Source organism: Trachinotus anak, unplaced genomic scaffold, assembly GCF_046630095.1.
Source record: "Trachinotus anak isolate AG129_WGS33_773 ecotype Australia unplaced genomic scaffold, CSIRO_AGI_Tana_v1 ptg000032l, whole genome shotgun sequence".
NCBI classification, from domain to species: Eukaryota; Metazoa; Chordata; class Actinopteri; order Carangiformes; family Carangidae; genus Trachinotus; species Trachinotus anak.
The window spans coordinates 12,971,245-12,997,627 of NW_027273883.1; the positions used below are offsets into that span (position 1 = coordinate 12,971,245).

The following is a 26,383-nucleotide window of genomic DNA, read 5'->3' on the forward strand; positions in this document are numbered from 1 at the left end:
TTTGTGAAGAAATGCTGTTTGTGTGTACACCGTTTATGTATGCATTTTGCACGTGTGCTTATGTGTGCTCAGGTTTGTCAGGATTTGTTGACTACAAATGTGTGAGTGCATGTGCATGTGTGAGTGTAACTGTAATTGATTTCACACTCAGGTCAATGATTTTACAGCTACAGGAGAAAAACACACAGATTCACTCTGGTTTGCTTCTCATCTCTTTTTCCTTGAACCCTGCTGCAGGCACGTCTATTAATAATACTGTTCGCCTTAATATGAATTTTATTTTATTTACTGAATAAATGTTTTACAACAATAATATACAGCCCACATAATTGGGTGGTTGATGGAAAAAAATCTGGCAATATCAAACAATTACTTCATACACACAACATTTATGCATACAGTAGGTACATGTTTGGCTTCTTTCTCAATAAGATATCTTTTTTTTATAAAATTCCATATTTAGATTACAGTGAAGGCACATAAATGGGCCAGATATTCATGTATTCATTTGCACACTTACACACACTTTAACAATTTGGCTGACTGGATAGGAAGACCCCTCCCTCAACACTAGTTCTAACCATCTAATCAATACATCTCTTTCTTTTGACAGACACAGTAGTTGGAAAATCAGCCTGATTTTCAGGACAGATCAATACGCTGATTGACATGTCAGATGGATGAACAAATATACTCCAATCAGGTGTATTGATCCCACCGACCAAGACCTAACTGGATGGAAGGGTACTAATTGATGATGTCAGCACCTCTGTGTAAAGGGAGGAGATTATAGGCCTCTCCACTTACTTCAAATATCATATTGGCTATAGTAAGTGCAGTGCTTCATGTGCATCGTTGGAGGTATTACACAGATCAATGAGGTTTGCATGAGGGAGAGAGGGTCTGTAGAGGTAATGGACAAAACTATGGTGCAGGCTACGGTAGAGATGGTTTTCCTGCAACTATAAATACATTCAGGGTGGCTTGTATGTGTGTGTTTGTTTTAGATTGGAAGCAGTCAACACTATGACGTGATCAGTGGTTACTGTAGTATCTGATTTTGACCACTAGGTAGCGCTTGGAAGATTTACTTGTCAATGTGGCACACTGGGCAATCCAAAGCAGCATATCTTTGTGTATGTATCTATGTATACACATGAATCAACACGTTTATGTGTGTGTTTGTGTGCAATCGTTCACAAGTGTGTCATACATGTCACTTGATCTGTGCACCTGTGCTTGTTTCCTAGTGTGTTTGTTTGTCCCTTACGCATGTTCAGTGTGGCCTGGGCACAGGATGCTGCAGGGTCATGTGCTCAGCTCCAGTGAAAGGCAGTCTGTGCGTGCAGTAGTGGTGGACCAGCTCAGGGATACTGGAGAAGACACAACTACTCTGATCCAGTGTGTAGCCCAAGCCCTTACTGCTCTTCGTCTGGGCTACAATGATGTGCACACAACTCTGACTGGTCCTGATGGAACAAGACAGAGAGAAAGACACAAAATTCAAAGAGGAGAAGAATTGCCAGTAAAGACAGACTTGCACAGGATGCTGGAGAATGAAACATAATATACTAAAAGATGTGCTCTCTTATCTGTCTCTCCCCAAATGAGGCTTTGCATTTACCGGGTTCAGTGGACATGTAAATGGGGTTAATGATGTGGACTCTTAAATGAATGAGCAATGTACAACAAATGTGCTCTCAGGCGCATGCGCGCGCACACACACACACACACACACAGACACACAGACACGCACACACACAATTGGCACACAGGATTTCAGCCTTTATCCTGAGAACCTGTATTGTGTTTACTCTACAAATGACACACTATCATGTAACAGAGGCTGTTACTGCTACAATGCAGGCTACTGTATCTCCTTAGTAACGCCTTCAAAATGGCCTGAACAAAATCTTAAAGGCTTAATCGGTGTGGAATAACATAACAGACAGAAAACAACTGCATTCATATTCATTCTCTAAAATACAATGTATGACAAACTGCCCATTTTTAAACAAGGCTGTTTTAATGTATAACCTACAGAAAGATGTGTTACATGCTGAAATAAAAAAGGAAAAATCAAGAAATATTTTGATTTTCAGGCAAAATGTTTCCTACTGTCAATATTTTAACTGTAGTCGAAGAAAAACATTGATTGTGATGCAGCAAAACAAAGGAGCATCTAAACAGCACCATAAATAAAGACATGTACATGCATGTTGCATTATGTCTACTGTGCTCAACAAACACACACACACATAAATTAAATACATGTACACACATCCCCACACTCACTTCAGAGCAATGGAGTACTTGCTGGTTCCTGATTCGCTGTCTCTCACCAGGAAGCTGGCTTCCCTGCAGCGCTGCAGCTGAGCCTCAGCCTGCTGCCGACTCACACTGCCATGGTACCAGCTTGGAGAGGCAAGGGGGGGGGGTGCAGAGAGAGACAGAAGATCATTGACATATAGCCCAGTGACATATGGAGATAAGTCAGATGTCAAGTAAATAATAGGTGATGATGGTGAGAGAGAGGAAAAAAGAGAAAGAGAGTGGCAGGAGGCAGTGCGACGAAGATTTACAGTCGTCGTAAATCAGACAGACACATGGATATATGTTGTGGACTGAATGAGTTAACAATGTCAAAGGTGAACTTGAGAGGACAAAGAGATAAATAAAGTGGTCATACAAAGTGTTCGTGCCTGTGCAGAGTGTCAGGGGAGGCCCACTGGGACACAAGGTAGTGCTGACAGTGGCTACAGGCAAGAGCCAGATATAAACAAGCTGTATGTGGCCTTGATGCTTGGAGGCAAAACACACTGGCATTCAGCTTCAACATGAGAGGAACAAATGCTAACATGGTCTGAGCGTGTGCCCCACACGTTCCATCTGGAGAGAAAGGCCACAAGATCAGGAAATATGGTTTACAGTTAAAACGAGTCTCCCCTGTCTATTCAATCAAGCCTCACCTCAAGGGTGCACCTTCCTTCAGCGCTTGTGTTCAGCACCTTAAGGGTTGCCGCTGGCTTGTGCTCGCAGTAATAAATACCCAATTTCACTTAAAAATTTCTTAAGTGCCAAGTGCAAAATATATGTGAGATTTTGGCCAAGAGGACTGGAAGCCTCTGTGCTGTGTTTCACATTGTGACTCACCAGATGAGATATTGAGGTAATTCTGCTTGATTGGTTTATAGCTTTTACACAGGGAAACTGATGTGTAGCCAAAACTGAGGAGGGCGCTGTTCTCTCAGTGTTTCTCACAAACACAGATACTCAAGTCAGAGAACAAGGGAAGAAAAAAACTTTTTGAAAACAAAACAAAAAAAAATCTCAGGCCTAGTCTTAACTGTAATAACAAATACAAGCAGAGCAACACATATAGCAGCAGCAGGAGAAGAAGCGCACTGCAGAGTTTAGGAGAAATGTGCTGTTACAGTTGATAAGCACAAATAATACGCAGACATGAGATAAAGGCGACCAAATGTCTCGACCCTCATCTCATTTGTTTAATTCCCTCAATCCACTAATCCTGTTCAAGGCTGTGGTGGGTGCTAAAGCTCATCCCAGCATGCAACAGTGGGTGAGCAGCAGATCAAACGTCTATTGACAGACTAATAGGTAAACAGAAAAAAAAAAACTGCAAAGTCTTTGCTGTGTTTACTTTAGAGTTTCCAATTTGCCAAACCTGAATGTCTTTGGACAGTTGGAGCAAGAGCAGTGGATCCTGTCACCTGTGCAAACCAACCTTGGGTTTGAAGCCAGGACTTGTTGGCTGTTTACCATAAAGCTACAAAAAGATGTGTTATTTATGTCGAGGTTGATGCAAAATGGTCATTAATATGTTCATATTTGAAATGATTACTCTAAGTTTAAACACTCCATATTTCCTTCTTTTATCATCATATTATTTTCAAGTCAGTGAGGTCTATTCAGTCTTTACTATGATGTCATATTGTCAATATTTCCAATATTTTTATGACATTATTTGTGATTTCTGCATCTAGTTGTATTGTTTTATTTTTTTTAACATGATGTCAGCATGATGTAATAAATTCTGTGCATACCTTGTTTTGTCATGTTGCACATTTTGCCTGATGAAGACCACATAGGGTCAAAATGTTACCTGCTTCAGTCTGACGAAAATTCCGAAACTATGATCCAGTATTTATTTTTTCTTATTTTTGCCTTAGTGAAATTTTAGAACATCATATGCAACATTTCACTCCTCTTTCCTCTAGGACAAATATGTCTGCTCCCTCCTTACCTCTGCTTCTCCAGGGGCAGACTGGGCTCCACTTTGGCTGCATCCCCATCCAGTGGGGCACCAGGAGAGGTAGGGGACGGAGGGGAAAGTTTGTTAGGGCTGGAGGAGGGTGAGAGGGGTGAGAGTTTGAGGGTGGGGAAAGAGGGAGATGGAGGTGTGAGAGGGGAAAGTTTGAGAATAGGAGAAGAGGGAAAGGAGGAAGAAGAGGAAGAGGTCGGAGAAGAGGAGACAAGTGTCTTATGGTTCCAGTTCTTCTGTCTCAAGGTGTGTTGCTGCTGTTGCTGCTGTTGCTGCTGCTGCTGCTGCTGTTGCTGCTGCTGCTGGCGGCTGGAGGTTGAACCGTTCTCTTTACTGGGATAACAATCCAGTGCCTCAAACTGAGCTGGAGGAAGCAGGAGAGACAATGTCAACCTTTCATAATAAAATTATATCAAAGACACCAGAGCTACCAAAGTAAACACATGTCTGGAAATTGATTCAGCAGAATTGTTTTGTTTCCTCTCTAAAGCAAACACAAAATTGTTGTGGCATTACTGTACAAATAAAACTCATTGCATCCTTCCTCCACACCCTAAACCCCCACCCCTCCCATCATCCCTCTCTCCCTTTCTCTACCTGACAGCGCTCTAACAATGTCCTCTTTTCTCCACTCCCAGGGCAACTCGTACTCTCCGGCAGGACGGACGTCAGACTCTGGCCGGGTGACAGGTATCCACACCCCCTCACTATCACTCTCCGGTCCTGCCTCATATGGTGTGTCGTAGATATTTGGAGGCGTGGGCTTGCCCTCTTCTCCTTTCCCCTCTCTATGGCCTCGGTCCAGCAGAACACACACTTTCAGGAGGTCTTTGGAGCCCCGTCTACGAACCTCTACAGCAGAAAGGTCATGTGATTCGTTAGTAATATTGGATTTTCACTTAATGTATGCAACAGTAGACAAAGATTTGTATCTCCCAAAGAACTTGCAACACTGTCACTTTCACTTGCTAAGGTATTTTTCATCTTTTGTCTAGAAAAGTATAGTGATTTGAGCCCAGAGTAGCTCCTCTGTTTTTATTTATCAACAACCATGTACTTGACAAAGTCTGTGTGTGTGTGTGTGTGTGTGTGTGTGTGTGTTTTAACACTGATAATGGGCTAAGCAATCATCAGCCTGTTTCTGTATCACACAAATTTCCCCCTCTGTTTGACTTACCAGAAAACCAACCTACCTCAGACTAATTAAAATACATATATTGCAAAATCACTGCGTTCTCTTATAGTGTATCACCGAGCTCCACTCTAGTGAGGCCTGTGATGACTTGCTTTTGTTTTTTGTTTTTACATGTAAAATGTGAGCATTAATTTGCACAACGTGTCTGTCACACATCCAAAGGGATGTGTGATATTCAATGTGTCTTAATCATCACTGTTGGAAACAGAAAAAGAAAAATGTCTTAACTGAGGCTCATGTAAAATAAAGTTAAAGAACATGTTTTAATATTGCCCATTTTATTTACTTTATGGTTTGGACTGGTGAGGTTGTCCGTCATTTCAAACTAAGTGGCATGCTTATTTGAGATTTGTATGTTTTATAAATGAATACAGCATGGTACCCTGAACAGTTGTTCACATGTATATTCTTTTGGACATTGTGTTTGTTATGAGAAGTCACTGCATTTTTAGGAATTTCACTTGTTGTGTTTCTTTGCTGTCCAAAAGGTGGCCTGTATATCTGCGCTATTGTGTGACCAAACAATGGAGTTACAGGAAGAAAAGGTCAACACAGCTGCTGATTGGCTGACTGACCAGGCCACTTCCTGACTGCTGGGAAGTGATTGGGTGAGGGGCAGTGCATGAGGGGGGGTGGCTGTAGGTTTTGGGAAGGGCTGAGGGGGGTCTTTCAATTCTTTTTCACACGTAAGGGACCGTAAAGTATTATGTGTATATGTGTGTCTATGTGTGTGTGTGTGTGTGTGTGTGTGTGTGTGTATGTGTGTGTGAAGAGGGGGGCACTGGGGCCAACTTCCTATCAAGAGAATGGGGCAAAGGAAACAGAGGCAGGAGACAGGAAGTTGGAAGAGGAAGCTGCACCCATTGTCCCTGCACAACACTGTTACTATAGCAACCGCCAGCAGGGAGGGAAGTCAGCAGAGAGACTGAGGGTCTAACTTGGCTCGGAGTCCCTTTTAAACAGCCTTTTAACAGGAATGTGAGATGGTGTGAGTGCAGAGAAACCAAGCTAAGATGTGTAAAGTGTCCCTAGCTTGCATGTAATTAACTTCACCCATCAAAGGTGATACACAGAAAACAAACTCCAGTCTAGCTGGTTTTGCAAAAGCACATATTTACTTTTGTGGCACGATCATTAGAATATGCAGTTTAGATTTGCTTTGAATATAGTTTGTCGTCAGTGTCTGAGAAAACACTGTTGTAACTGTAGTCGCTGAGGCAGATGATGACCCTGACCTTACCTGTGATGATGACCTGGGCATCATAGGGCTCCATGTACCCATCATTCATTCCTGCTCTCTCAGCCTCTCTCTGCTCCTTGGTTTTCTCTGCATCAAAAGGATCTGCGTAGTCCTCCAGGATGATTAGCTGTGAGAAGGAAAAGACCAGTCAGAAAGCAGGGCTGGGCTGCGAACTATTGAGATGATACATTCACCGGTAGACAAGAGAGCAGGCAGGGGGAGAGGGATCTGATACACTACAATGTGTGTGTGTGTGTGTGTGTGTGTGTGTGTGTGGTGTCCATGACTGAGTGACAATGATGGAGGGACAAGCGGAAATACTTGTGCAAAGAGGTCAGTGCATTGTGTTTGCCTGTTTGATCTGACACAATGTAGTGAAACTGCATTGTATTCTTTTGAGAGTGATGGAAACTGAATACAGGGTTATGAACAGAGAGGTGGGGAGGGAAAACACAAAGGAAATCACTGACCTCAGGCCCATCATAAAAAATTTTTTTCACTGTACAGTATAATGACTTTTAAACTGCATGTTCCTGTAGCTGTCAGTGCCTAACTTGGTTTGATTCTAAATAAACAGCAGATGAAATAGGAAGATCAAAAAGTGATATATTGGATGGTTCAATCTCTAGAAGTTACTCACCGCTGTCTTAATGTCAGACCTTCCCTTCTCGTTCTCGGGCAGCTTCTGTTCACTTATCCCGTTGAGTTTGGGAGTCTTGTCCTGTTTGTCCACCTTGATCATCCTGCTGATGTACGCTTGTGCCAGACTAGAGGTCCTGACCTGGCGGTTCTCATCTGATGTCCCAGTCTCGATCTTGGAGTTCTTGCGACCTTTTCCATTTGTGAGACTATCCCAGACTGTCCCACCAGAACCAGCGTTGTTACGACCCAGTTCTGTAGCAGAATTTTTCCTATTTCTCCCTGCTAACAAACCCCCAACTCCTCCATCCTTACGCTGATTTCCTTTCAAACTATCTCGCGAAGGTTTGGGTCGAGTTTGTGGACCAGACTCAGAGGCCGAGCGGACCCTTTCATTTCCGTTCTTTAGGTTGATGGGGAAATCTCTGAACCATTTTGCCATGGCTGCCGAGGTATTAACGCTTCTCGCAGATTTAATATTAAACAAATCAGTGGTTTTTTACACCTTCTTGCATATGCCGCCCCACTAGAACTAACTCTGAACCGTGCGTAACAGCTCCAGCTTTACGCACTAATATTTTACGCACGCCTGGGTTGAACCAACTTTGGAATAAATCTGCGGGGATATCTGAGTAATCAAACTGAGGAGAGACCACTTTATGGCGCTGCACTGATTCCTAGCGTCTGGAACTCCTTGACAATCAGACAACTTCTGGTGCGTCTTGGAGATCATTGGCCAGCGTGGCTTTGTTGCTGTCACCCTGCACCTGCAGTAACAACTATCCCTGTAGTTTGAAAAGTAGCTTCTGCAGAGCGTAAACTCGAAAGAACTGGAAGTTTTTCTTTGAACCCAGTAAAGATCCCATTCCCGGAGCGTGATATGGTGCGTCGAGTCTGTCGACCAGGCGAAGTGATGAGATGGAGAGGAAAGTTAGTGTGCGCGGACAGTGGGATGTCGCTGGGGTTTGGGGAGGGGCTGTGTGGACGGGGCGGGGTAGAAGCTTTACTGTAGTAATTTCAATGAATAGCTCACACTACAACTGAAGAACTCCAAACTTTATCAGCAGCTGGCCTATTGCCAACAGACAGGATTCAAAACATGTAGGATTCAAAACCTGATACCTATGACAAGTTATTACACAGTGCTTTTCCCCTACAGTTGAAGTCATATCTGTATCTACCTCTCCATGGTAACAACTTGGAGACATTTGCAGTGACTGATCACAACGGGCTAAATTTACAAATTTGTTTATACAGTTAATTTTATGATTTGTATGTCAGGATAGGCAACAATAACAATGGATTACAGACAACACTAAATAAAATCAGAATTAAATCAGGTTTCATTATAAAATCGTGAAAAACAAGCCAACTTACCTGAATAAGTTAGTTAGTTGAGTTACATGTTAAGTTGCATGAAGGTCGTGCACCTGTGGCGCAGGTTTGGGGCTTTTTCACAAAGGTCCTGATGCTGCTGGCCCACCTGCAAGTAGAAAGGTGCGCCATCTACCGGTAAATTTGAGAAACAAATGCACGGGGGCATCAGTCTGTATTCACCTTGGCCCATCACCAGTCCTGAAGACGTTTTGTTTGTCTGTGTCACACCGGTAGTTTTTGTTCACCTGCAGTAAAAACACGGATACTCCCCCTTTTTTTCCTGAGAAAACGCTTTAAATTGGTCCAGCACAATGACTGACTGACGTAGAGATCTCACCAATAGCAAACGTAGGCGATATCTGTAGTTCCGCTCACGTCAGCGCTCCGGTCCAATCACAGAGCTCTCTCCGGCGGGACTGGGCGGGACGTTTACGTCGTCGACAAAAGGTAACAGGTTGCAGTCGCCGCATAATGAACTTGTTGCTGTGCTAATTTGCGGCGGATTTGTTTTCCCCTCCCGCTTTTCTGTGTGGACTTTGATGGATGTCTGTGAAAACGTTTGAGTTACCATCGAAATAGTGTCAAAGAGGAGCAGAGGAGGGAAAACTTGAGAGAAAGAGGTAACTTTACGTTTGGTCTTCACACAGCCAGACAGGCAAACCAGACAGACACGACCTGTCAGACGCTCAGTTATTCGCTTTTCTGGTGCTCCGTGGCGCTTATTTATTTATTTGAGTTAGTTATGTAGTAATTTCTCACACTATTGTGTCACTGTGAGGTTTCTCTGTTTGCCGGTTTAGCTTGGTTAGTTAGTTTGATGGGTCGAGAGAAAGACAGGGACCGGTGCTCCCAGCTAACCTTACTTCAGGATACTTCACTTGTTCTGTGATGTGAAATATGTGAAGGAGGTGTCTGCAAATGTTTCCTTTCCAGTTATCAGTGCTCACGGGCTGGCTATACATTATGCATGCTAGCAAAAGACGCACTTGAATGCCACATGAATTCATATTGAAAAGCTGTTTGTCCACAAGACGGGTATGATTTCTGTGCCTTAGCTGCGTCTCTGCCCTGTGCTATCAGGGGATTTGTCACTGGGGAAAAAAACAGTGCACTAAAAAACAATTTGAAGACCTCTGACACTGTGACTCTGAATGTAACCATGTTTCAAATCCTTGGCCTTGAATCTGCAACACAACAATGAAACAGCTTGGTGTGCATTCACTAGAAGGACACTTTGAAGAGCTGCTCTGTCAGATGAGGTCAGATGAAACTGATGCCACAGGCGACAATTACTGCAGGTTATAGTCTGGAAGTGGATAATTGAAGGTTCCTGGATTGTGTCATGAATTTCAATAATTATAGCGTTGAACCTGCAACACCAGTGACATGGTTTCGGTTTCAGACAGAGTAAACATAGAGGAAAATCTAGTCTGGTGGTAGCTATTCACAGTGATAAAGGTTAGTCCGATCTTGCAAGCACAAACACTCAAGTGTGCAGATAAAATCCCATAATTCAGTCTCTCTCCCTCTCTTCCTCTCTCTCACACACTCACACACTCTTGGCCTGAGTGAGTGAGGACAGAGAGAAACAAGTGTCTGGAATGTGAGAGAGGGGAGGGGCGTATTTATGTGCTCCTAATATGGTGTCAATTGTGTACTATTTGGTAACACTGAAGTCTCTCTTTTGTCATGCCAATGAACTTCTTTGGGTCTGAAAAGAGGAATGAAATGGCTGTTTGTTTGAGTGTGAAAGAGGAGCAGTGGCAAGTTTGGAAAGTGAGATTGACTGTAGAGAGGATGAGGGCCTGGTTTTATGTCAAGAATGTAATGGAGAGGGAGAATACCCTGAGGACTGAGTGAGTGGCTGCCTGTCCTTTAAAGACAGAGGGGTAGTGAGCAACTGTTTTGTCCATCGCTGTTACCTACATCCTCACATTTCTTTTTTCTGTGCCCGTAAAACTTAATGATTCACCTGGAGGAAAGGGGGCAAACTGCTGTCTAACAGGTTAAAGGTCAGGTTGGCTTTATAGGATACTGTAAACTATGGCTGAAATAATCGATTTATCGACTTGTCAGTCATCTAGGGCTGCAACTAAGGATTAAATTAATCAATTACTCAATTACTCTGCCAACTGTTTTTTAAATGCCAGTAAAAATGCCTATAATGATTTCCAAGAGACCAAGGTAACATCTTTAGGTGTCTTGTTTTGTCTCACTAACAGAGAATCATCAGATTTGAGGAGCTAGGAACATTAAATCTTTGTCATTTTATCCCTTAAAAAATGACTATCGCTATTTAAACTCCATTAATCGACTAATGAATTGACTAATTGTTGCATCGTTACAGTTAACAAAAATGAATTAACAGCAGTTTTATTAAACGATTAGTAATAACTTTATCTATCAAAAATCTAATTATTCTCAAATGTGAGGATTTGCTGTTTTTCGCTCTGTTGTAAATTGAATATGAACATGAAAGTTCGTTATTGACCTTGAAAACCGCAGGTTGACACAAAACGAGCACTCATGGGAAATTGTAGTGGAAAATTTTCACTATTTTCTGACATTATATAGACAAAAAAACAATTAGCAGGTTAATAACAGAATAAAACAATTTGACATTAGCAACATCCACCTTGTCAGTAGATTGTAAAAAGACAGTACACATTGAATATACTCTTAGCACACGTCAGCATCTAGGATGGACACATTTGTTATATTGTATTAAACACAGCACATGCAACACTTTGAGGCCTAGTTTAGTTGTCATCCAGGGTGTTTTGCTCTTTTAGAATAAATTATGGCTCAGATAAACTTCAGCCTTTGCTGCCGTCTCTGTCTGTATCAGTTTTAAGTAAGGCCACAGATGGTCGGATCACATGAACCTTGATGTCTCAGTGAGTCAGCAGAGGCACTTTCATGACTCCACACATTGCTGTTGTTTCATTTCTCTCCACACCCGCTAATCTCCTAATTATATTTTCCATTCCATCTTGGATCTTAACAGGGAAGTAGCTCCAATTCAATTTACTGTGCGAGAATTCAATTTGAGGCCAGAGGCGGAGGCCCATCAGCGTAACTGCAGGGTAACATGACTGGCAAGAGAATCCAGTAACGCCACATGTACTCTAAGCTGGGCAAATGAGAGCCTGCTCAAAGAGTACCAGAGCTGCAACCTACCAACTAAGTTTTTCTCTTTGCGTTATTCACTTGATTAGTTGTTTGGTGTATAAAATGTGAGGACATAGAAAAAAATAAAGCCTATGGTGATGTCTTCATATCACCTTTTTGGTTTGACCAACAGTCCACATCCCAAAGAGAATCAGTTTACTATCATCTAAGATGAAGAGAGCAAATACTTGAACCTTGAAGAGTGTTCAGCATTTTGTGCTTGAAATGTGATTAAAATGATTAATCAGTCTTTAAAATAGATGCTAAATAATCTTCTGTTGAATGACAAATTGAGTAATCAACCATATTTTAGCTCTAAAGAGTAGGAGTCATACAGTGTTTGTTTTAAATGAAGACACTCTCATCTTTTAAAAAAGTGACAGACCTGTTTGATATTCTACTTTCACTATAGACAAAGACATTCAGTTATGAGAGGTATGGGAAGAAATAAGCTTTGTTTAGAAACCCAAAAGGGGGGTTTGTGGAGACAAAAATGTCAGCGTCGAAACAAACTTGTTGTAATCAAAGACAATGCACGGCAGTGAATGAAAGAGGGCGGGAGTAGTTTTGGCATTCTCAGAATTGTTGCCCTCGTTTTCCGCCCCACATCAGCTGGACAAAAGGATGGGTTCCCCCTCAACCCTGCCCCTTGCGGAGCTGGAAACGCGTTCTTCCCCTATAAGATATTAAACTGATTAAGAAATACAGATCAATAGATATGAAGAGAGAGCTTTTTTTCCTACTTTACAGTTGTCTTCCTGTAAGTTAATTTGATCCACTTAAAGCTCACACTCCACAGCTCACCCTAGATCATGTGACCATTTCACATGAAATCAGTGGACATTGTTTTCTAGGTCCCTCATATGGTCATGTGTCTGTCCCACAATCATCAGTGCAGGACATGTTTGCTTGACCTTGGTGTAAAGGCAGTGGGCTGCATACTTCATGCTCAACTTCACAAACCTTTTGTGACATGGTGCTTCCTCTGTGGTTCCCAAAGGGTGAAAAAAAAAAAGCAACTAACTGTGCGTGTCTGATGTGCAGGTCTGTCTTTGGACGATGCTTACGCACCACAAGCACACAGATGCCTCGAAAAGGTCATTTGTGACATCTAAAATGACGTTGCTCCATTCACTGCCAGCCCAGACATTTTCCTTCACCTGTTCTTGCCCTGAAGTTGTTTTTTTATATTAGAATCCACTTTCCCAGAGAGGAAGTTGTACAGTGCCGTACTTCTTGGCTCACTTTGCTGACTGTATCTTATTTTGCTCTTTCTCAGAGTGGCTTGCTGTTGTTGACCATGCCATACAGCCTCCAAAATCTGTATGGAAATATAAACGTGTGTGTAGGCGTTCAATAATGTATGGATGCGAAACGGAGTTATCTGTTTGATGGTTACTTTTGTAGTCAGTCCTTTCTGTATATGAGGGGGAGGCTCGTTCACAGGAACAGCTTGACTTTGGCTTTTATCACATAAGGCACTGATAAGAGAAGAAAAGCTGGCTGTTTTTTTCCTCTCTCTCTCACCTCACCCTCCCTTTCTGTCTCCCAACCCACTTTCTGTCTCTCACCTTGGAAAGCTGTTGAGAGGAAGTGAAAGGTGCAGAGCAGAGAGGTCAGGAGGGAGTGTTGTAATAGGTTTAAAATGGGCTTAATGAACCATAAAGTTGTAATGACATAGGGGATGGGATCTTACAGTGTCAGCTAACATAAGGCATGATCAGTCAGTCAGTGATACCAGGAAATACCAGGAAAGTTCAGTACTTTATGGAACTGCTAGTGTTCATATAGGCTGGCAGTGACATATGGTTAAACCTTGACGTAGGTGTGATCAGTTGCAGTGAAGGAGGAATAGTTTAAGAATTAGTCATCTAGTGCTATCAGAGGATAGAGTATAGAAAAAGGGAGGATTAGGGAGTTAAGAAAAACAAAAAAGTAGAGAAATTACAGAGTGAAAGAATAAAAAGGTCTCGACTAGTTCCTGTAGTACGTGTTTGTATTCAAGCTGTCAAAGTTTCGTTGAGGGAATTAGGGTTGGTATCTGACTGGAAAGATTCCAAAAGTTGGGAAAAGCTTAGTTGGTCCTTACAAGGGGAGAGTGATATGTGGGTGTGTGCTCTCAGGTTAATGACTAATGAAGTGCACTGAGTACAAAGTCCACATGAGCAGCCAAAAGCCAGACACTAAGTGTCACTGCTTATAAATCTGTGTCGCTGTATTTGTTCAAAGCAAGGCTGTGTCTTTGTCTATCAAGGTTCTGACGTTTCAGAGTTTCGTGGTCATGAGTGTCAAGGTATTCTCTGTTTGATTTCCTTGAGGGAAGAGCCTTTTTCTTTGTTAACTTGGCATCCCTGAATCTGGATTTTTGAGGCCGGTACCGATATTGATATCTGTGAGTGCAAAGAATTCATTTACAATATGATGGCCAACAGCAATTTTTAAACATAAACACATAAGATGAACAATTTATCTCGATACAGACCTCTTAGACTTGTTTTAAATTCAAGAATTGTGACCAAGATACTGACAGTGCTTAACAAAATTGAATTACTTCAAACCAATTGACATTTCTATACTGCAGTTTCTTGTTAGTTATGAGCTGACATATACACAAATACTCAATATCTCATATTGTTTGTTTGTGGTTTAAAATGACCCATTTAAGGTGGTGGAGCAGGATGTCCATTATTGTGGGGTTGGTGGTCCATATTTCATCACTGTGTAAGACACTTGTGAGGGGAAAAAAAAACATAAGTTGCTGTGAACAGAAGCATCTGTCAAATGGATAAAATACAAAGTAACAAGACAAAGCACATGAGGTTTACATTTTTGATATGATAATACTAGACTCAAGCTGACATGTATCCTGGTAGTCCGGTGCAGTATGCTCTCAGCCTGTGCTTGCCTTCTTTCTCTACTCTTTACTCTGATCTCTTCTGTGTTACCAGCATGGGCACACCATCCTCAGGTCGGAAGACCCCCGTGGACTACGGTGTCCAGATCCGCTTCATCAATGACCTCTGTGACACCAGTGGTGGGCAGCCTGGGCCCCAGCCCAAGACCAAGACCAAGACTCAGACCACCTCCAAATACGGTGTGGCGGTCAGAGTGCAGGGTATTGCTGGCCAGCCGTATGTGGTCCTCAAGGACGGAGAGAAAGGAGACTCGTATGGAGTCCAGCTCAGGTCCCAATACCCCTCCGGCTACAGTAGCCTTCCCCGGAGGAGAGAGAGGGCAGAGCCGGGACCACAGGAGGCAGATGTAGGAGGAGGAAACGGAGGAGGGCAGGGTGGGGCACTACGCCGGGCTCAGTCCCATGGGTCACTACTGGACAGGGATGCAGGCAATGAGGATTTTCAACTGTCTCGACCACCAGGGGATGGGAAGTCTGGCAGTTATGGGAACCTGGATGGAGGATTAGGAGTCAGAGGGGAGAGAGAGCTGCCTCAGCGTGTCAGTAGAAGAGAGGGAGACATGGAAAGGAATATGTGGGATGGTTCTTATCAGGCAGGGCTCAATGGGTCACTTGGATCAGTGCAGGGCACTCAGTCCTACCCTGTCCCTCCTCAACAAACAAATGAGTTTCACTCTAATCAGAGACAGACTTCTGTCAACAGACTAGTAAACAGGTTTGATGGTGGGAACACTGGGAGCCAGCAGAGAGGCTTCCCTCCACCACAACAAGATCCCAGAGCTACATCCCCTCTCACCTCCAACCCCTACACCTCACCTCCATCCTCAACTCACAGCAGCTTGGGACGCAGCCAGGATGCTGTCGACCCATTTCCCAGGCACTCCGTTAATCAGTGGTCTTCACCAGGGAGATATACTGCTGTGGCGACACCGCAGGCCGGTCTGACCGAGGCACAAGTAAGAATGCAGTCTTTTCTGTTAGGGCATTAAAGCTGAATTTCAGAGCCCTCCAAACACCACACAGCATGCAAAATTGCAAGAGTAGTTTTCTGATCTATGTCTTAAGGTGACCCCTGACCTTTTGCTGGACCAGGGTCAGAGTGCAGAGATGAGCAGTGAGGAGGAGCAGGCCATGCAGACTATATACAACATCCTGAGACAAGGGTATGGATTTCCTTGTTATCGTTATGCTCCTGTTACTGGATTAGCACTTTTTAAAATTAGGTATCACAATGAAATACTAATAAATTACTACATTAATGTTACACAGTTATCTTTTTCACCTCCCCTCAGAACTAACGAGAGTGATGTTGTCACTAAGCACAAAGTCAAGATCATCTTCCAGAAGATTCAGAATATAAAGGTTTGTCCCTTTTTAAACATGTCTAGTTCTGTGGAGGGCTTGTTTTTGCACTGGTTCATGTGTCTAATAAACTAATGGTATGGACAAATTACTTACATACAGTATATGTGACCCCTTACAACTATTTTTCAGTCCAGAGAAGGCCCAAGGGAGGAGTGGATGAGGGAAAAGAAGGAGCTTGAGAGAAAGATGGCTGAACTACAAATTGCCCTGCAGGAGCAAAGAAGGGTAACAAAAGCAGGAATAAAACAGTTCCACTACGAACTAACTTCTAATGTTTCCTTCTCTATACTTTTCTTTAGTAGATATGGTGCAGTTTTATTTTTAAATAGAATGAATCATGTGCACTGCACTTTGCTTTAAATGCAATGAATGTTCAATGTGTGCCCAGAACATAGAAAAAACTTTTTCCTCCTTTCTTCCTCCTGTTGAAGCTTCAAAATCCATATTAGTTATTAGGCTTATGTCATTTTACAAAGGCAAGTTTAAAGTAGGTGTGGGAAAGACATGTAGAGAATGTGTGCTTATGTTTTGGGTTGTTAATGTAGTGTTTTGGTGGCTTGAATGACCCACCAAGCCTCCCTAAATTCAGCTGGCCGATTGGGACTGGCTGCCACCAGAGGATGTTAACACTCAGAGAGGGACTTGCCACTCAGCTCTGATTACATGGGACGCCACACATAAACACTCATCCAAGTCTCCTCAAAATGAGAGCACCATCTATCAAGTAAAAGGAAATAGTTCCTCAGAGTGTTCTCTGAGTTTTTATGTCGTCTTAACTAACCTGGAGGGCTGGGGGGTCCTTGGAGTGTGCTCGAGATTAATCCTCTGATTAATCCCTAAAGCTCTCCGGCCTGGTCAGAGGTGCACTCGCACAATAATCTAACTTCAATAATGACTCATCGTATGTTGGCTTAAGGAAGTTGGGCAGGTCTTAATCTCTAATAGCTCCTAAGTACTTAATCCCTTATGCATATTGATCAGTGGGCAAATGCAAGACCGCCTTAGCATTTCCTAAAAGCCCATTGTTTATGCCAGCAGAGCTACCTGATGTCTTAAGTTTCACCGCTCTCATTTATTCATCATGTCTGCTCATATGTAGGACTCTGTTAGCAATTCTGATCCTGCCCTGAAAGCTGAGCTGGAGTCCTGTCTGGATGAAAATCTGCAACTCCGGGAGATGCTGGACCGGAAGAAGACAGAATTAAATGAAACACAATCAGAGTGAGAGCACAGCAGCGCACACACACACTCAAACACACACAAAGAGGATAGCGGGAAGGGGCACAGCACCATTGTTTATTTGAGTCTTTGTGGTCAGGAGTAAGAGGGGGAATGACAGCCCCACTTTGTTTTCAAGCACACATTCCTCACAGTTTCATGAACAAGCAGTTACTGTATCTTATTCACGAGGCTAAACAAATAAGTCATAGTAATTTGAATTCAAAGAATCATTGAGTAATGTGTATGCCCTCTTTCCCTCACAGGCTGACTCAGCTGCGTATGGATAGGGAGAACGCTGAGGCACGGGTCAGAGAGATGGAGGACCAGCTGGCTGAGCTTCAGGATGAACTGAGAAGAGAAAACGGCAACAAGACGGTACCACGGAAATATGATCTCACAAAACACCCACACAGACATACAGAGAGAAACTATCTCATCTCACTGCTGGATAAAAAAAAATGACTTGAGACCAAATATGCTTCTCAATACTGCATTTTCACCGTGTAGCACCATATTTACAGGTTGAATAGTTGAAAAAAAGATTAACTTTTACTAAACAGCGCTATGCTGAGAGCTCAAAGGTGTCAAGTTAATACTATATATTCCCTGTGTCTGCAGGACCTGATGTCTTGTCAGGCACAGCTGATGGAGGTCGGCCAGCTGAAACACAAGCTGGAGGAGACGTTGAGACAGAGAGAGAGGGAGCTAACAGCTCTGAAAGGAGCACTGAAGGAAGAGGTGGCCACGCATGACAAAGAGATAGAAGCACTCAGAGAGCAGTACAGAGCTGACATGGAGAAGCTCCGCAGCAGCATGGAGCAGGTGTCCCAGGTGTGTACATCACTTTCATTTGAAAGGAAAGTGTTTTTAAGTCTGAGACAAATTGGGCAAACCAGACCTTCGACAACAGATCCTCTGTACTTCAACAGAAAAAAACTATTCTATGTGCTTTCAATAGATTTTCTTATTGACAGAGATTTACAAGAGTCAGCTTGTAGACCATCCATGTCTCGCTTGAGGCTTTTTCAACAAGATACATGGGTCCTGTTGAGATCAGAGTCTTACCTATCGATATTTTTGATTCTCCACTGAAATTACTCCATTTTAGTTTCTAAAATGTTTTTTACCATTATAATATAATTCCATGCCGCTCTGTGCTTTGGAATCTGGATGTGCTTGTACTTTATTGTTTTAATAGTCAAGTAGTTTCCATTCCAGTTATTTTTGTAACACCCCCACTGTTAGTAACCTGTTGTGTACCTAGAGATATAAAGTGAATTCATGATTCCATGTGGATAACCTCTCTGCTTTCTGAGTACTGTGGTGAAAGCCTAAGGACAGGAACACAGGAGTGTCTGCAAAGGAGAAGCTGCATGCTCAGTTTAGGAGGACTATCACGCTGTACTTCCCACCACAAAATTTTTCTTGAATATTGGAAAGAAACATAATTTTAAACTTGACCTCCTCAATTTAGATAATGCAAATTACTTCTCAATAGAATGGTCTGTCTACCATGAGAGTGCTGTTTATAAAATGGTAGGGATGTAATGCATCATGCTCCCAATCCTTCTGTCTCCTGTTTTAGTCTCATGCAGGGATTGAAGCAGAGCGGTTGCGGGTCAATGCATCAGTGCGCTCGCTGCAGCAGCAGCTGGAGGACTGTAGAGACGAGAGCAGCCACTGGATGGAGCAGTTTCATGCCACCAGAGATGAACTTCGAACAACTAAACAAGAGTGAGTCTACAGACATTTAAATACAACATACTGATCAAAAAGAGTATTCATCATAATTTACCGGCGTTTGGGATTTCCAGTGTTTACATGGACATGGGATATGGGACATGGGACATGGATTTTGTCAACCTCTTTACATCATTTCATTTTGCACCTGCTGTGCTACTAATGTGTGTCCATCTCTTCTCTTCCATTCTACCTGGTCAATGTTTCTCCCTCTCTCTGTCAGAGAGCCACCCAGCAGCCCTGAAACACTGTGAGAGTCACTAATGGAACAGCATTTCTTTATGTTTAGATATGCAGAGCTGTAGATGTGGCTGTCTGTGCTAACACTTGTCCCACTGTAGTGTCAAGGCCATCCACACTTGCAGCCCTAATTCAGGACTGTTTACAGTGTTTATGTGATCTAAGTTCAAATATAGACCATGTACTCCCCAATACATGAGTCCCAATGGGAATATGGACCATATTTGTCCCTACAGAGGATTCAGTTACTGTGAATGCTGTGTATAAGCAGGAACAATAAAGCTACAGGGAGAGGTGTGGATGGTCTTATATATTTGTGTGTGTTTAGCAAAAAGTGTATTGTAGACTTGTTTCTTGTGAGTGTGTGTGATTTATTTCCTGTTGTCTGAAGATTAAATAATGACTTACTTTGTTAATTGACTACATCGAAATGAACTAGCTTACTCGGGATGATTCACCTACACAACGCAACTGCTACTGATCAGCTAATGAAGCAGTGATACTTGATTGGTACAAGTTGGTTTACATCAATCGTATGTTCACATATTTCAGACTCCTGCAAGCTCGTCTGGAAAAAGAGGAGTTTGAGGAGGAGCTGAAGGAGCTCCAGGAGAAAGTGAGCACCATGAAACAACAGATACCAGATCCCAGCCACACGCAGACTCTCAACCAGGTGCAGTAAACACACTCACTGTGTTACATGATCACTGATGCACAGGTGAAGAACAAAAATCTCACCCTGAAATTGTTCATGTTTCTGTTTCAGGAGCTCCAGCGATGCAATGCTGATCTGCAAAAGGCAAAGTCAGAGGTGGAGAAGCACAGGACAGACTTGGACAGGAAGGTCATGGAGGTCATCTCCATAAAAAAATCTCACCAGAACCAAGAGGCAGAAATGAAGTATGAGATTGACAGGCTGAAGGACCAGTTACAGAGGGCCAAAGAAGACTTTGCCAAGGCTCAGGAGAAAAACAAACAGGTTAGTTCATCTCAATCTCTCAGAGTGGTGATGTGAATGTACTAGACAGATTTGCATGACTAGTTGCAAAGAGTCATCATTCTTGTATTTTTAAATCCTTTCTTTGTCTTTCTGCCTATAGCTCCCAGATCCAGCCACCATCTCAGAGCTGGAGCAGAAGCTTGGCGAGGCACGTAGTGAAGCTAGTCAGCTCAAAGAGAAACTCTCATTGGCTGAAGAGGAACTGGAGGCCAGTAAAACACATCTCAGTAAAGCTCAGATGGACATGAAATCGCTCCAAGATTCCCAGCAGGAGCAGCAAGGGGCCAACACACGTCTCAAAGAGAAACTCTCACGGTTGGAGGTAACGTTGCATCCTCACAAACGACACTCTTCAGCTCAGTGTGTTAGGTACCCTGAAAGCAGTAGACATATTTAAGCATAATTGGACATCCTCTGTGGTTTCCTCAGACTCAGCTGCAGACTAACGCCACAGAGAGCTCAGAGGCAGAGCTCGCCCTGCACGCTGAGGTGAGAGGCCTGAGATCTGAGCTAGATGAGGCCAAGAGAAAAGCCTCCAGACTGAGTCAAGAGCACCGTGAACTCAGCCTGCGCCTGGAGGATACAGAGAAAGACAAGGAGGCACTCAAACAGACCGTCAACCAGCTGGAAGAGACCAAACGACAGCAGGAGAGAGCTCTAGAGAAACTCAACAAAGAGGTAAAAAAAGAGAGATCCCCCTTACACCTTTCCAAATGATGAAAAGCCTGTGCAGCCTGGAGCATCCGAATGCTCATTAGAGGACACAGCACAAACTATTCATCCTTTTTGTTTTGTGTTTTGTCCCCTCGCCCTCCCTGTCAGCATGAGTCTCTGACCATGTCCTCAAGAGAGGAGGCACAGGCTCTCAGGGTTCAGCTGGAGGAGCAGAGAGAGAGAGCACGCAAGGAAATGCAGGAGGTGCAACGTCACGGAAACGACGCTCAGACCGAGCTGGAGAGAAGCCACATAAATCTAAGAAGACTGGAGGAAGAAGTGTGTGTTTGTGTTTTAAGTGTTTGTGTGCATGTTTACTCTCCGGTTTGGCCTGGTTTTTTGTTTTTATTATGAAAATCATGTCTGGTCTGAATGTGTCGAATAGTTTTGACACTTAATATTCATGGTATTCATGCTTGACTGATTGTATTCATGCAAAACTGATTCATGCAAAGCTGCCCACATATTTTTCACATGATGAACATTAAGTCTGGCATGACTGTTTCTAATATTATGATAAATCTAACTAGATGTCACGGCAGAAGAAGGAGCTCCTGCTTGTATGTGAGGAGAGAGACAACCACCAGCTGGATAAAGAGCTTCTCACCAACAGACTGCGCCACCTTGAGACAGAGATAGAGGCCAGCAAAAACAACCACAGTGAGAAAGCCCGGGAGATTCGCATCCTGGAGGTAAGATACGTGCATCTGCTCGCCTCCTGGTTTGGGAGAACAAACCATTTGGGAAAATTACCCATGACTACAGACATCCCAGCTGCTAATAGTTCTGCTCTGCATACTGCAACATGCTCTGCATGTTAGTATGACGTTCTGTACATGTTTGTGGACACATTTACGCTATTTTCTTACGTCCATCTGTAAATCAAAAATATAAGGTTGATAGATTAGCATGTAGACTTGTGTCCTGCACATATGTTCCATCAGTTTGATAAAAGTCTGTATCAAAAGTCTGGAAATCATAATTTGTTGGAGAGTCAAGATTTAGATAATACTCTCCAATTTATATTCCTATGATGATAATTAATTTCAAATATGTGCATATTTAAACAATATTTGTTGTCTCCATTTGGATCAGCAGTTGTGTTTGTGCCTCAGAGGCATGTGGAAGTAGCACAAAGCGTCATGGTCAAGATGATAAACAGGTCACACAACTTTTATAAAGGCAGTATGTTTGGAGGAAAAACATCCAAGTAAACTGTGTTAAAGATGAGTTGTGTGACCTGTTTATGTAATCAATGTATATGGACTTGCATTTGCTTATGTGCAAAATGCAGTAGCTCAAAAGTCCAAACTCAGCACCATCTAGCCTTTCTTCTTAGCACAACAGAAAGTGACACGGAAGAAATTGAGACCATAAAACATAGACAAAGTGTATATAAAGTGATATTTGTGTGTGTGTGTGTGTGTCTCTCTCTGTGTGTGCATGTGTGTGCATGGCAGGAGTTAATTGTATATCATAATAATAGTAATAATAATAACAATTTTATTGATAATGATGATAACAATGCTGTTGATAATAATTATAATATGGTAGTATAGTCACAAATTTAGGTCTACGCACATATATACAGATAGATAATAATGTATGATGACAATACTAATAATACAAAAAGGTGATAATATATAATAATGAAAATTGTGATGATTAATATTATATTCATGTAGTGCATGTCTTCTAAGCACCTAGTGAAGTTGATCTTGTCTCATCTGTCAGGACAAGCTAAAGCGCATGGAGCTGGAGCTGGAGGAGGAGAAAAGCAGTGTGGAGATGCTGACAGACCGCGTGGCCAGGAGCAGAGACCAGATCGATCAGCTCCGCTCTGAGCTCATGCAGGAGAGGTCCTCCAAACAGGACCTGGAGCTGGACAAGAACGCCATGGAGAGACATGTATGTGCACATACATCACATCTGCGTTTGCTGACATTTGTGAACAGCAGTAACTGAATTAGTCAGTCAAAATATACTTTTCACTCCCTGAACTCGTATATCTTCACCTCGGTATAAATAAAACATTAAGGTGAAAGGCAGAACTCACCCTCCCCTGACTCTTCACTGTGTCTGTCCCGGCAGCTGAAGGAGCTGAGGAGTCGTGTGGCTGACATGGAGGGCCAGTCTCGCTCCTCGGCAGGAGTCTCCCAGCTGGAGAACAAGATCCAAGAGCTTGAAGAAAATCTACGAGCTGAAGAAAGGTACAGTGCAACAGACAGAAACAGATTAAATGATCTTTATAAATGTTTTTGAACAGACTCCCATAAAGTTTGCTGGACGGACTCAGGAATATTTGATTATATTTTGTTAACATCATTATTTACATTCGATTTTGAAAAAGGTTATTTTCAAAATCTAAAGCCTGTCTGCCCAAAACCTTTTAGGTTTTGTGCTTATCAAACAAGAGAGGGCTTGCCTAAGATATTCTGCTTCATTTTAATACAATTATGTATATACAAAACCAGACTTCCACATGTTGCTAACAAGCAGCTTAATGGGAGCAATGAGATGGCAAATGTTTTCCTTCAGGGCATCATGGTAGCCGTTGAGTTGGGGAGTGTTACTCATAAACATGTTAACGCTCTTGTATATGAAAAGGGAGAAGAACTCTGTGTTGGCGTCTCAACGTCGTCTGGAGAGGAAACTGAAAGAGCTCAATATGACACTGGATGAGGAGAGACAGACACACACTGAACAGAGAGACCAGGTATACACGTTCACCGTCTACTGTATGTCAGTATGTTGAATTTAGTCAAATGAAACAAAGTCTGCTTTGAACAAAAAACGCACAATCAGTAAAACTACACTTTAACCCTATCCTATGCCGCAGCTTGCTCTGAGAGTGAAGTCTCTGAAGAGGCAGGTGGATGAAGGAGAGACTGAGCTGGAAAGAATAGATGGACTCAGGAGAAAAGCTCAGAGAGACATGGAGGACCAGATGGAGCTCAAAGAGGCCTTGCAGACCAGAGTCACCGCTCTGGAAGCTGAGCTCAAGTAAGCATTTTTCTTTGTCTCTGACGTTTTTGCTTCTCATCCAATTTGTTACTTACTGTGAGCTTTTGGTAATGATTGTGCAAGACACTTCCTGGCAGCCTGATTATCACAGCAGTGTGTGTGTGTGCGTGCGCGTGTGTGTGTGTGTGTGTGTGTGTGTAAAAGACACCATCTCCTCCTCCTTTTGTCACTGAAAAGAATCAATCTGAAATGCGAATGACTCAATTACTTGTGAACTCAGATTCTTCAGCTGTTACACACAATTACAGACACCAGGTGCAGATAGACCCAGCCTCCCTGAGGTGCAGTATTTCACAATGTGATGTGTGTAAAACATATGAGCAAACAGGCAAACGTGGAAAGGTATTTCATTAACCTAAAACGGCACATTACTCATGCACCTCAGGGGAGCTTAAATTCTAGACATGCTCCCGCTAGTAGCAAGGAGATGCATGTTGTTCCTTTATACTACCAGCAGAGGGAGCGCTATGATCACCTGCCAGCACAAGTACTTACAGCTAAAGAAACTGATCATTATAATGATGATGATCTGATAATGATGTGTCACAGGAGGAAGACTCAGGCAGCAATGCGGCCAGCTTTGGATTCATCAGCCCTCAGTTCAGATGATGACGACAACCTATATGACCCATCCACTATCACCTCCATCCTCACTGAGAGCAACCTCCAGACCAGCTCCTGTTGAAGCAGAACTTTGGGGGCAGGACGAGGGTGGGGAAACGGCGCACTGCAGAGTTTAAAAAAAAAAAAAAAAAAGGAGAAGGTGTAGGTTATCTGCTTTGTAGAATGGGAGTGAGGCCAAAAGGCAGAACGGTATGCACTACAGACAATGAAAGAGGGATACAAGGGCCTCTGAGGTAAATTTGCATATAGTAGAAGTTAGTAGGGGAATGGTTTTCCACACTAGTGAATGGAAGGAAACAAAACATCCTCTTCATTTCAGGGAATTCAGTTCAGTCTACAGTTGAAATGACTCCATTTCATGCACATAGCACACAACCAATACATCTCAAACCAATTTAAGGTCGAGATTCTTGGGTCAAGCACTTATGGTACTATGTCAGGGTTTGACTGAATAAAAAAAAAAACAAAAAAAAAAACAAAACTTTCATCATTTCCTGGTGTCCACAGTTTACATGTTGGACTTGTTGGAGTTTTCTCTGTAGCACAGCCGTCAATTGACTGAACACACAAATTCTGGGCCATGCACAAAACTTAGCTAGAGCTACTGACAAACATGGACTGAATGCTGACACTGAGTACATTATTATAGCCACAAGTGATTGAAAACTGCAAGCAATACAACAACACAATGCTTATATTGTTTTTTCTGAAAATTAATGAGTAACCAGATCTAATGGTTTAAGTTCTAAAAATGATTCTTTCTGAATGAAATCTGGATTTAGTTTACTGAAAACAAAATATATATTTTTGTGTATATTTTTTATCTATGGAATATGTTTGTCCTGTGCCTGAAGATGTTTTGGGACAAGAGTTTACACCACTTTCCAGTTTTAAATGTCACACGGTCCACAGTGTAGGGATTCTGAATTATAAGACGTGACACTGATAGTGTCTCAAATGGTTGAGATTAATTTAATTGTTGCTCCACCTGGTAAAACATTTTTCTGTAGCAGTTTCCTGGTACAACAGACCTTGGACTTTTGCTTTTGTTCTTAATAACTTTGAGGGCAGAGAGGTCTCTGAACTTTCCTTTGTCAGATGAAGAAGTCTAAAAGTGGTTTTAAAGCAAAACAGTTGCCAAATATCGTCCCTGTGTGGTAGAAACTTAACAAGTTTATTCACTAAGCTGCACAATTTCTATGCATTCCCTTATCTTAAGTCAATGAAACGTATGTACGTCTTGTCATTTCATTACGATGCCTTAAAATTTCTAAAAAATAATTTGTATTTGACTTCTTATTCTTATCAGAATTATCTTTTGTAAAGTGTTTGTATTTAACATTTGTAGATTTTTTTTCCGGTCTTAAGTTGACTTTGTAAACACTCAGAACAATCAGTTGAAGTTATAATTATATTACATTTTGCTTTAATGTTATGTTTCTCCTTTTCGTTCCAGCAAAACTGGAAAATGCTACATGTGATTTGTTAGACAGTTGAGTATAATTGTTGAAATTGTTGAATTAAAGATGCTTTTGTATACTGTAATTGCTGACGGGAAAATTTTCACACTGTGACTGTACCTCACAAAATGTATCTTTTTTTTTCTATTGCATTTCAATTTAGAAACAATAAAACTC

General features: G+C 42.3%; 2 protein-coding genes across 5 annotated transcripts; one reads left to right on the top strand and one right to left on the bottom strand.

Moving 5' to 3' along the window:
- Positions 1 to 262: 262 nt before the first annotated feature.
- she (Src homology 2 domain containing E) lies at positions 263 to 8,268 on the bottom strand. Its single transcript, XM_071468877.1, has 6 exons — positions 7,358 to 8,268; positions 6,718 to 6,844; positions 4,880 to 5,134; positions 4,265 to 4,646; positions 2,296 to 2,415; positions 263 to 1,469 (listed from the first exon to the last, which is right to left on the bottom strand). Exons 1-6 carry the CDS (start codon positions 7,796 to 7,798, stop codon positions 1,277 to 1,279), a joined length of 1,518 nt encoding a protein of 505 aa, XP_071324978.1. The 5' UTR covers positions 7,799 to 8,268; the 3' UTR covers positions 263 to 1,276.
- A 931-nt stretch (positions 8,269 to 9,199) lies between these two features.
- LOC139612827 (cingulin) lies at positions 9,200 to 25,227 on the top strand. Of its 4 annotated transcripts, none has more exons than XM_071468873.1 (20): positions 9,200 to 9,353; positions 14,853 to 15,774; positions 15,884 to 15,981; positions 16,111 to 16,180; positions 16,313 to 16,408; positions 17,283 to 17,404; positions 17,668 to 17,779; positions 18,023 to 18,235; positions 18,990 to 19,138; positions 19,937 to 20,057; positions 20,151 to 20,363; positions 20,485 to 20,706; positions 20,814 to 21,062; positions 21,207 to 21,377; positions 21,629 to 21,790; positions 22,833 to 23,006; positions 23,190 to 23,308; positions 23,706 to 23,814; positions 23,938 to 24,101; positions 24,672 to 25,227. In XM_071468873.1, the coding sequence occupies exons 2-20, from the start codon at positions 14,854 to 14,856 to the stop codon at positions 24,805 to 24,807; spliced, it is 3,621 nt and encodes a 1,206-aa protein (XP_071324974.1). In that variant the 5' UTR covers positions 9,200 to 9,353; position 14,853; the 3' UTR covers positions 24,808 to 25,227. The 4 variants fall into 4 exon arrangements, with proteins under 4 accessions (XP_071324974.1, XP_071324977.1, XP_071324976.1 ...); XM_071468876.1 differs by having other exon boundaries at positions 9,202 to 9,353; positions 15,911 to 15,981; XM_071468875.1 differs by lacking the exon at positions 9,200 to 9,353 and adding an exon at positions 14,076 to 14,197.
- Positions 25,228 to 26,383: the final 1,156 nt, after the last annotated feature.

Excerpts from the sequence above, each read along its gene's own strand:
- she (XM_071468877.1), bottom strand. The coding sequence starts at position 7,798 with ATGGCAAAATGGTTCAGAGATTTCCCCATCAACCTAAAGAACGGAAAT. Across the intron at positions 6,845-7,357 it reads GGTCTGACATTAAGACAGCG|CTAATCATCCTGGAGGACTA; the intron begins GTGAGTAACTTC and ends TCCTTCTCACAG. Across the intron at positions 4,647-4,879 it reads CATTGTTAGAGCGCTGTCAG|CTCAGTTTGAGGCACTGGAT; the intron begins GTAGAGAAAGGG and ends TGCTTCCTCCAG.
- LOC139612827 (XM_071468873.1), top strand. The coding sequence starts at position 14,854 with ATGGGCACACCATCCTCAGGTCGGAAGACCCCCGTGGACTACGGTGTC. Across the intron at positions 16,181-16,312 it reads AGAAGATTCAGAATATAAAG|TCCAGAGAAGGCCCAAGGGA; the intron begins GTTTGTCCCTTT and ends ACTATTTTTCAG. Across the intron at positions 16,409-17,282 it reads CCCTGCAGGAGCAAAGAAGG|GACTCTGTTAGCAATTCTGA; the intron begins GTAACAAAAGCA and ends GCTCATATGTAG.